Source organism: Melozone crissalis, unplaced genomic scaffold, assembly GCF_028551555.1.
Source record: "Melozone crissalis strain CALT ecotype California unplaced genomic scaffold, PUWL_Pcris_2 ptg000014l_1, whole genome shotgun sequence".
NCBI classification, from domain to species: domain Eukaryota; kingdom Metazoa; phylum Chordata; class Aves; order Passeriformes; family Passerellidae; genus Melozone; species Melozone crissalis.
Genome location: NW_026535792.1, coordinates 7,590,134 through 7,600,788, shown reverse-complemented (window position 1 = coordinate 7,600,788; position 10,655 = coordinate 7,590,134). Strand labels below are relative to the sequence as shown.

Here is a 10,655-nt window from a genome sequence, read left to right as displayed (position 1 = left end):
CTGTCTGTGCCTGCCCTGGGTCCATGGGTGGTTCTGTACCCACAGGATGCCCTGCATGCCTGTCCCAGCACATCCTCCTGTCCATGGCAGGGCTCTCTTCCCTGACAGACACAGCTAATGGCACTTTATGCCCCTGCTTTTACATTCCTAAATGAATTCCTACCCTCTGAGTAACACTAATGGGTGTCAGCTTGTCTTCCTCCTGTCTGGTGCTCAGGAACTACAGCTGAACATGTTTTTTGGTGACAGTTAATGGATGGTTAGTCGCTGTTTTACTCAAATGCATTCACGATGGAATTGCCTCTTTGTCCATTTCCTCCTCCTGTTTTGGGGCTGTCACCATAATAGCAGCAGAATTTTAAAATACTAATGGATTCAGGAAGATCTGGGCTATGGGAGAGAGGCCAGTGCTTGCAGAGTGTTATCAGACCTCAAAGACCCCAAAGCATGCAAGGATTTAACTGAGTGGTATAAGTGGTCTTCACGCTGCTTTTGTGCTTGTGAGCTTCCTAAATACATCCTGGGAACCCAGAGCAGAGCTGGGCCCCATCCCATCCCATCCCAGCCCATGAGGGGATAATTCAGGAACCAGCAGCCCGAGGGCACCATCTAGTGAACAGCCGGGACTGCAAAAACCTGAAATGGGCAGAAATTGAGTGAAAATTGGAGCTGGGGGCTCCCCGGGGGTCAGTTCAGGGGGTTGGGGAGTCACGCTTTGTGCTTTCCCTCTACTCCTGTTGTTTTAATTTTTTTTTTTTTCCATCAGGTTCCCTCAGAGAAGAGCCTTCGCCACATTGCACCCTTTGTGGCAGGGACATTGGAGCACACCACAGCTGCTCCTCTGCCCTGGCCAGTGGTGCTGGAAAGATGATGGCATTATATTTTCTTGTTTGGTAGGGGACAAAAAAGGATTATTTCTAATGGTTTGTGAGGGGACACAGGTGAGCAGGAGTGGAGTGGGGGAGGCAGCTCTGCTGTGGGGCAGGTCTGAGCTGGAGGCATGGGCTGTTCTTTCACCCTTCAAGAGGAAAATTTAAAAAAGCTCACACATCCCCCCCACTATCCCCAGGGTGAGCTGAGAGGGTAAAAGGAGAGGCTGAAAACCCACAGATTTGGTGCGCAGCTTCAAGGTCCCTGAAATGATGCAGCAAACAGGGATGAAGGAAACACCACACCCCTCTCCTGCTGCCCCCAGTGCCAGGGCGCTGAGCTGGTCCTCTCCCCACACTCCCCACATAAGGAATTGCAATTCCTTAGTGGGCATTGCACACCTTGCCAGGAGAAAGCTGTCCTATAACCTGCTGCTCCCCAAGGAAGATGGGTTTCTGCAGCCCAAGAGCAATTCCCTTCTTTGATATCTTGCCTGCAACGTGTCCCTGCTCTCACTGATTCCAGCCAACCCCAGTGCCCCCATCCATAAGATCAGTGGTCATTTTGTGATCTGCCTTTCAGAGAGGCATGAGCTTATGCTCATGCATTCAAACTCCTTGGAGCTGCTGGAGGAGAGAATCCCAGGGCAGGAACAAGGAAAGGTCACATTCCCAAGCAAGACCACAGCAGTGACCAACCCCTCAGCTCCTCCTTTTCCTGGCAGTGCTGGGGGACACCCCACATTCCCTTCGTGTTGCACCCCACCAATCCCTCCTGATCTAAAGGTGGCACCTTCAGCAGCTCATGGCCCCCATGTGTGACCGTGTTCACAGGGGTGCGAAGATGAGGGAAGAGACGAGGATCTGACTCCATGTTTCAGAAGGCTTGATTTATTATTTTATATTATATTAAAACTATACTAAAAGAATAAAAGAAAGGATTTCATCAGAAGGCTGACTAAGAATAGAAAAAGAAAGAATGAATAAAAAAGGTTTGTGGCTCAGACAGAGAGTCCGAACCAGCTGACTGTGATTGGCCATTAATTAGAAACAACCACATGAGACCAATCCCAGATCCACCTGTTGCATTCCACAGCAGCAGATAATCAATGTTTGCATTTTGTTCCTGAGGCATCTCAGCTTCTCAGGAGGAAAAATCTTAAGGAAAGGATTTTTCATAAAGGGTGTCTGTGACACCCATGAGCTGTTGGCATCCAGCCCCCAGGTGACCCCGTGAGTGCTGTGGGGTGCTGTGTTGGGCTGAGCCATTCTGTTGGGGCTGCCTGCACGGAGAACGGAGGGGGGTTATCCTTGGGAGTTTCTTTGTGTTTTGCTGCAGCAATCCTTGCCAAACACCCCAGGAATTTGTGCAGCAGCACTGAGGAGTACAGGGGCGCTCAGATCAGGCCACCCCACCTGTCCAGCTCACCCTTTGCAGCCCCCTTTGGGGCCAGCTCCCCGGGGAGGATGGAGCTGCTGGGAATGGTGCCTTTCCCTCCCGTATGCACACAGTCACGATGGTTAGTTAAGTGGCTTGTTTTTCATTAGGAAGAGACTGTTGCTAGGCCACCCTGCTCCCCGGCGTCGGTCGGGAAGGGGTTTCGCAGCCAATCCGGGCGGCTGTGCCGGGCTCTGCACACGCACACATCACGCACACCCCTCCTGCAGCCCAGGTGCTAAGCGGCTGCCAGATGTGCCTGCTCATTTCCACATCGCACCTACCCGCTTCTTCCGGCCAAGCCGCTTATTAAGGCTCCTGAGATTTTAATTTAGAGTTGGCCGCGAGTTTTCTGCTTTCTAATTTACCCTCGGGGAGGAGAGGAGAGGGGTGGGTGGGGGTGCAGGGACATGGGTCCTCCCTCTGCTTTGGTCTCTGGTGAAACACCCGAGTGAAGCCTCTGAAACAGGGTGACTCGTCCCTCTGTGTCCCCACAGACAGGGGACACACTGCCCCAGCTTAGGGGCTTGCTCTGGGCTGTTATTAGGTACCAGCATTGCTCCACCCCAAGATATTCCTGTTGTGATTATTTTTAGGGATGTCCTGTCCAACACTAAGTGTCGGTGAGCTCCTTCTAACTGGGTGATTCTGTGATTTGGGCTTTACGTGGCATTTCAGCTGTGTGTGCTGTGATGAGCAGAGCCAGCAGCAAAGCAACCCAAGATATTCCTGCTGTGATTTCTGGGGATGTCCTGTCCAACACCAAGTGTCGGTGAGCTCCTTCTAACGCTGTGATTCTGTGATTTGGGCTCTACGTGGCATTTCAGCCGTGTGTGCTGTGATGAGCAGAGCCAGCAGCAAAGCAAGCCAGGTGACTGATCGATCAGGGGATGCTGCTCCCAGCCGTGCTCCCCACGCAAACAGCCCCTGGCACCTGGGAGAGGATCTGGACCGTGGTCAAGCACTGGGGATGCAGGGCAGGAGGGTCAGACACATCCCTGCCACAGCTGGAACAGCTGCTGTTCTGCCATGGTGCAGTTCCAAGCATCCTCTGGGTGTCCAGCACCCACCCAGCAGAATCCCTGATGCATGGACAAGGGAGGGAGCCAGCTGAGCCCAGGATATGAGCAGGGTGGAGCCTTTCACAGCTGCAAATCTCTCACCGTGGCACGAAAGGAATGGACACCAAAACATGCAGGAAAAGGGGGACAATCCACTCAAGCCTCAGTTTTTGAGTGGCCCCCCATGAAAACCCCCATGTAGCAGGAGGAAAGCTCAATAAAAGCAGGAGAAAGCATTGAATTGTGCCTGCTGCTCAAGGAGAAGCTGTTGCTAGACAGAAGTAAAAGCTGTCACCATCGGCTCCCATTGGCTCAGCCCCACTCCAATGACGGCCTTATCGGTTACCTGCACTCGCAGCTGCCTGGAAAAAGCTCATTTGACAATGTTTTCCCTCTGATAAAAAACCCCAGTGCTGGATTCATGGGTTTGGGTTAATCATTGTTCAGGGGTTGTTGAGATAACAGCTGAGTTTTCTGCAGATTCTTCAATTATCACAAATTTTAGCGTAAATGGGGAGCCAGCTCAGCTCTCCCTCTCCCACCTAAAGATGCTCAGCCTCCCAACAGCAGCTCCAGCAGGCTGCCCGTGAGATGAGCCCGAGCGTGTGATGAGCTGGAGTTTGCTCAGCCAGGGCAACTGGAGCTGGCGCGGAGGTGAATATTCACAAACACCTGTGAAAATCCCCACTAGCTCTGAGAGGCTGGAAATGGGGCAAATGTCACCACTTAGATTATTCAGAGCAAACATTGTTGGCAGGGAGCAGATTGCCACCACCTCTAATCATCCATCTGAGATCTGATCAGCAGCAGCCCTGTTTTGGGGGGCTGCAGTACACAGAGTTGGGGTTTTCCAAGCCCTTCAAATCTGATGGAAATTGGGATTAACCCTCAGATTTGTTTCTCACCTTCCCCAAGAGGTGGAGATCGTGGCATAGAAGCAAAGCTTGCAGGGCATGACTGCACCAGAGGGCAACTGCCCCCAGATTTGCCTCCAAAGCAGGGAGGGTTAAATCAGTGTACGGTCAATATTTTGGAAATGCTTTTTTTTCCTTAATTATGCCTTAGGCAGGCTGAGTCACAGGCTGGTAAAGCTTTCTCCAGGTTCACCCCAACACACCGTGCCCCACATAGACCATCACAGAGCTTAGTGCAAGGCAGTGAGACAGAGGGGCTGGAGGGGCAACAGGCTGTGGCTCAGGTGGAGAAATAATTTGGGAGCCATGGAGTGTCCCGTATAAGCTCATGTACACCCCAAAGGGATGTGGTTACACAGGCCAGGTTATGTGGCCATGAGCAAAGCTCTGCTCTGTCCTTCCTCCAGGTCTGCTTTCCCAGGAGCACAGACAGCACTGCTGCATCACTTTTGGAATGCCACCATCTACTGACAGTGAGATGCAGAGCTTTCACCTTTCCTGCAGCTTTGCCTCCCTCCTGCTGTCCTGGGGGAGGTGGGGATGGCAGGGAGGAGGAAACAGACCTGCACCAGCTGTGCTCCTCTGTGTGCGTGTGCCCTGTGGAGTCCAAGCCCTGCTGACATTGCTGCACCCTGAGCTGGCACAGAGGGTGCTGCTGGCCCTGTTTTACACCCTGCTGCATCAGGAACACACCTGGGACAAACTGGAACAAGCAGGATTTTAAAGGACCACATTTCCTTTCCTGTCAAGACCACGAGCTCACGGTAGAGCCCAGGTTATTATATCTGTTGAAGGATGGTTGTGTTTGGGCCGCTGTGCAGACAGAGATTTTTAGACGTGTCTGACACATTTCAAAGCATTCTGAGCTGTTCCTGGCTCCCTCTGCCAGGCAGGGAGGAGTTAAGATGGGAAGTGCAAGATGTGTCTGGTAATGGCACTGATGTGTGCGTCAGGTGTGCCTGCGTCACCCGGCTGCCTTGGCCGCTTCCCAAGGCTGGGGCTCGGCTCTCCTTACCCTCCACTGCCTGCAGGGAAAAGCCTGGGATGGTCTAGCCTGGCTGGTGGGGTCATGGACTCCATGCCAGGGTTGGCTGTTGTACCCCCTGTGCTGCAGCAGGGTGCCCAAAGTCCCCAGGGTGCTGGCAGCCCTCCAGCTTGCCCTGCCACCACTCTCACAGCCCAGGCACTGGGACTGTGCTCAGGGGATGTCCCCAAGGGCTGCCCTTAAGGCACATTGTGAAAAAATATCAATTTTCTACAACCATGGCTCTTCAGTTCCCTGGTGAATCAGGTAATTCCCTGTGTCCAGCCCCAAACCCCTCCCTGGTGCTCACACACCCAGCTGGGGCACATTTCTGCAGCCACAGATCATCTGCATGTCACCTCCAGGCAGAGTCACTGCACATGAGCAGCACCCTGTCCCCACACTGACAGCAGCCCATGTCACAGCTCACAACATTCCCACTGTGATATTGCTCTCAGACCCTGGCTGAGCCCATCCATGCTCCCCCTGCCACACAGGGGTGTCCCCAGAGCAGAGGGGACAAGCCTGTACCCCAAGGAACGACCCACTCCAGCCTCTCAAAGCACCTCTTACAGCTGCAGGTGGGTTTGAAGCCCTAGAACATGGGATGCTACTTGGGCACCTGCTTGCCAACCCCATCCCTGCCCTCTCACTCTTGGAGAACTGCCAGATCAAATAATGCAGAATATACACAAGGGGTTTAGCCAGAACAGTTTTTAATTCAGAATTGGACAATCATGTGAATAATTTATTTTAAATTAAGTGCATTCTGTGCTCTCGTCCAGGCTGGACATTGATTAGACCCAGACTTTGCTCTTGAACTTCATTGTGCAGGTGGATCCCTCTAAATCAATGGGGCCTGATGGGATTCATCCAAGAGCTGCTGATGTCATTACAGAGCTGCTCTACTATTTTTGAGCAGTCTTAGGAATCCAGAGAGGTCCCAGCTGACTGAAAGGTGACAAATGTTGCCCCAGTTTTGAAGGGCAAGGACACTGGAAGATACAGCCTGTCAGTCTCACTTCACTGACAGGTAAAAGGATGGGAAGTATTTTTCTGGGAGGATTTGAAAACCACCTGGAGCACAATGCAGTCATTGCTCACATCCAGCATGGCTTCACCAGGGCAAAGTCTTGCTCATGGAACCTGATTTCCTTCTACAGCAGGGCTCCCACCTAGCTGATCAAGGGGCACCAGGTGATGAAATCTTTTTGGACTTCAGCAAAGCTTTTGATACTGTATATCACAGTATCCTTCTGGAGAAAATATTCAGCACACAGCTGGAGCTGAGCACTGAACAGGCTCCCCAGGGAAGTGCTCACAGCACCAAGCACGTCTAAGTTCAAGGAGTGTTTGGATAAAGCTCTCAGGCACATGATGGGATTCTTTGGGTGTCCTGTGCAGGGCCAGGTGTTGGACTCAATGATCCTGATGGATCCCTTCCAACTCAGCATATTCTATGATTCTATGAAAGAAAGTGAGCAGCAAACTGGCTGTTTACTGGCCCAGAGGGTTCTCAGCCTTTGGACATCAGCAAAACACCTCAGTCCCTGCACAGGAAAGCTTGCCCCTTGCTTCTGGGAGGAGGACAGCCCCATAGCAGGCATGGAGGGTGTTGGCAGCCTCCATTACACACCCACAGAGGCTCCTCCAGGCTGACACAGGACCCTGCTCATCCCCAAGTGACAGATGAACACAGCACAGTCTGTGTGACAGCTCAAGGCTGTAGACAGCATTTCCGGGAGATTGCTTGTGTCCAGGTGTCACCATGTCTCCATCCCTGAGCAGAGCAGGGCTGGGCACAAGCCCAGGGGAGGAGGCCAGCAGTCACCTCCACCTTTAACAGCTGAAGGCACCACGATGGCCCAAAACACACAGAGGTGACACTGTCCCCATCACAGGCTGCTTGCCATCAGCTCTGTGGGCCAGTACTGGTCATCCAGGTACTGGCTGCTGTCTGCAGCAGGGTCTGTGACGGGGCTGGGGGGCCGGGGGGGCAGGCTGTGGGCCAGCTCCTTCTCCCACTGCACCTCCACCAGTCTGTACAGCTCCATGGCTGTCTGGGCGTCCTCCACCGATGAGTGTCCTTTGCAGCCCTCCTGAGAAAAGGGGAAAAAAGGAGAAAAGGGGAAAAAGCCTCATTAGATAAAAGGGGCAGCAAAAATCTCAGAAGTCGTGCCATCTGCTTGCTTGGAAGGACACAAGTGCTGTGGGTTTTGGACACAGCAAAAGTTTGATGTAGCCAAAGCCATACAGGTATCTCTTCCACCCTTTTTGGAGGGCACAGATCCTCATTTTATTGAGATAATTAATAGTCAGCCTGGGAGATCCTTGGCTCTCCCAGCTTATTTATAGTCAGGAGCACAGGATGAACAATGTTCATCTCCACCTCACAGACAACACACATGGAGGTGGGACAACCAAGCTGACCACAAAGGTCCAGAGCTAACCCAAGGCTGTTTCCCATCTCAGGGTTCCTGGTGCTTACCTGGATCTTTTTATGGAGCAGGTGCCTGGCCAAGTTCTTGAGGGAGACATTGGCTCTGATGGGCAGCCCTGCCCTCTTCTTCAGCGCAGGGCTCTGGCTGGTGTCTCGAGTCCTGTCTTTCGGGTGGAAGTACTTCAGGGCTTGGAAGTCATTGTGGATGGCGTGCCCTACCACAATCTTGTCTTTCAAGATCTTCAGGATCTGGAAGAGTCACAGAGGGTTAGACTGACACTGCAGTGAAAGAAATACCAAGCATAAAATAAGCCATTTTGTATTAAATTCAGCTCCTTGGCTTCTACTTTTTAGGTTCCCAGAAGGAATAACAAGCAAGCAAACCAATCCACTGCACAGCTTGAGGCTCCCATTCCTGTGCTGTGCCTCACAGCAGCCTAGCACAGGCCACCAAGAATCCCAATTTGTGCCTGACAGATAACACAGAAGCTTTTTTATTTTTTTAATTTTTTTTCCCCTGACCTCAGCCTGGGCAGCCTTGAAGGGAATTGCATTCTTCATGTGCTGCTTGGTGATCCCACTCCAGCGTGTCCGGTAGTCCACGATGGGGAGCTCGGGCCGGACGTACTTGTCGTAGATGACATCCCCCTCGTAGTTCACCACGGAGCAGCGTGCCAGCTCGCTCAGCTTGCCCTGAGGGCCCGTGCCCACCATCTCACAGTCGATGGCCACGTACTTGCCCGGGCGCAGCACCAGGGAGGACGTCCTCACCCTCCCGGAGCTGCCGTTCCCCTGGGACAGCAGCACCGAGTGGTGCCTGGCTATGCTGTCCGGAGAGGCAGATGGAGACAGGGATGAGGACACGCTCTGCTTGGCCTTGGGGACCTTGTCACAGCTCTCGGTGAGTTCAGCGTGTGCCTCCAGCCCCGCCTCGGGGCTCTGACTGCCCAGGTGCCTATGGGGGCTCAGCAGCCCCTTCTGCTCCAGCACTGCGCGGCGTGCCATGAACCGCTGGTGCCTTCGGCTCCTCTTCTTGCTGCGAGCCTGCGGCGAGCCGGGACCCCTCGGGGCCTGAGCGCAGCCCCCATGGGCGCCCTGCAGGGTGGGCACGGCGACCTTCGGGGCGGGCAGCAGCGGGGTCATCTGCCCTTTGCCTGGTGGCATTCCTGCGGGAGGGTGCACAGGGATCATGAGTGCCATGCAGACCCCATGCTCTCCTGTCAGAAAAAGGACGCACAGACTCCACGGCAAATCCATCCCCCCACCCACAAACCCACACCGAGGACACCGGGGGATGGCACAGGCAGGAGAAACGGGGCAGGGCAAGGGGAAGGAAGGGACACGGACACGCTGTCGCACCCTGTGACACACCACGCCTTTGCCCCCTCATTCCCGGTCCCACCCCGCCCCATTCCCGGCCCCAGGGCCCTGCCCACTGCACTGTCCCCTCTGTCCCCCCCGTTCCGTACTCCCCAAGGCCCTGTCTGCCCATTCCCGGCCCCAGGGCCCTGCCCACCCCCTGCCCACCGCACTGTCCCCTCTGGCCCCCGTTCCGTACTCCCTCAGGCCCTGTCTGCCCATTACCCGGGCCCTCTCCACCTCCCTCCAGGCCCCAGCTGCCCGGCCGCCCCGTTACCCATCCGCAGGCCCCTGCCGGCCCCCTGGTGTCTCTGTCCCCCCCAGTGACCCCTGTCTCCCCGGTGTCCCTTATGTCCCCTGTACCCCCGGTGTCCCGGTGCTGACTGCTCTCGGCGCCGCTCACACGTGTCCGGCCCGGAAGCCGCTCCGCGCACATGCCCAGGCAAGTCCCGCCATGGCCACGCCCCGCTGCTTTCCCATTGGCTGCGCCCAATGGCTAATCTGCATACGGGGGCGGGGCTTCGCCCGCCCCCGAGGGCGGGGCCGTCGCTGTTTTGGGGCTTTTTTGGGGTTTTTTGGGGAGCTCCCATCCGGAGCTTCCAGCCCAGACTGGGTGATGCTCAGGCCTTCAAGCCTGTCCTCACCTCTGCCCCCGGTGGAAGGCACCTTCCGTGGGGCTGGGTTTGGGGTGGGATGCACGCTGCGGTTCCTAGGAATAAGCTAGTGATGAAGATTAGATTTGCCTGGGGGTTCGTTAGCAGGGGAGCGAGTTGAACCATCATTTTCGGGGTATGGGGCCCCATAGCTTGTTTAACTGACCCTACTAGAAAGTAATATAAAGGAAGTATAGAGGGTTTTGATTCCTCTAGTGTAGGTTCGATTCCTGCTTTTCTAGGTATTAGGAAATTAGAGGGCTGGTATAGCTCCATGTTCACTTTATCATAGTGACCCTTAGTGTTCAAGCACATTTCCAGTAGGGCCTTAGGTAAGGAGGTAGGCCCGGGTAGCAAATTGGCGTGCTGGTATGTCAGAAGTACAAGGCTAGTGTGAGTGGCAGGAAGTTTTTCATAGTAGGTGTATCAACTGGTCGTATCAGAATCGTGGGTGAGAGGCGTGAACTCATAGGAATCCTGCTGATAGGAGCAGGACTTCTGTGGCTAGTACAACAGGGAATAGTTCTTGAGGGAGGTTGAGGAGGCTTGGGTTGAAGCCAAGTCCGTGCACCCCCACATGGACACATGGCTGCGCTTTTCCCGTGTGTTCCCTGTGTCCTGCAGATGGGCTGCAGCATGGCAGCTTGGGGTGTGCATCCTCCAGGCTCTCCCAGGATGCTCCCCGGAGTTGTGGGGTGCAGTTCCGGCTGGGGCATGGTTGAAAGGGGGGTTTCAGACCAGCCTCTCGTTGCTTCCCTCTGAAAGCTCACAAAAGCAATGTCCGAGGTGGTCAGAAGAGGAGAAGGGCAGCCCCAGCCAGTGGATTGTCCCCGTGCCTTCAGCATCGCTGCAGAGGCCGTGTGCCCTAGGGCAGACTGTGACTTGTTGTGGTGGGAT

General features: G+C 54.5%; 1 protein-coding gene across 1 annotated transcript; it reads right to left on the bottom strand.

The window, feature by feature from the left end:
* Positions 1–6,015: 6,015 nt before the first annotated feature.
* On the bottom strand, positions 6,016–9,556 carry LOC128934851 (apoptosis-enhancing nuclease-like). The gene is made up of 4 exons (XM_054272754.1): positions 9,469–9,556; positions 8,269–8,912; positions 7,795–7,995; positions 6,016–7,405 (listed from the first exon to the last, which is right to left on the bottom strand). The coding sequence occupies exons 1-4, from the start codon at positions 9,539–9,541 to the stop codon at positions 7,202–7,204; spliced, it is 1,122 nt and encodes a 373-aa protein (XP_054128729.1). The 5' UTR covers positions 9,542–9,556; the 3' UTR covers positions 6,016–7,201.
* Positions 9,557–10,655: the final 1,099 nt, after the last annotated feature.

What these genes read in the sequence shown, in the direction of transcription:
- LOC128934851 (XM_054272754.1), bottom strand. Translation starts at nt 9,541, where the DNA reads ATGTGCGCGGAGCGGCTTCCGGGCCGGACACGTGTGAGCGGCGCCGAG. An exon ending in TCAGCACCGGGACACCGGGG is followed by an intron (nt 8,913 to 9,468) that starts GTACAGGGGACA and finishes ACCCTCCCGCAG; the next exon opens with GAATGCCACCAGGCAAAGGG. An exon ending in TGCTCCATAAAAAGATCCAG is followed by an intron (nt 7,406 to 7,794) that starts GTAAGCACCAGG and finishes CCCTTTTCTCAG; the next exon opens with GAGGGCTGCAAAGGACACTC.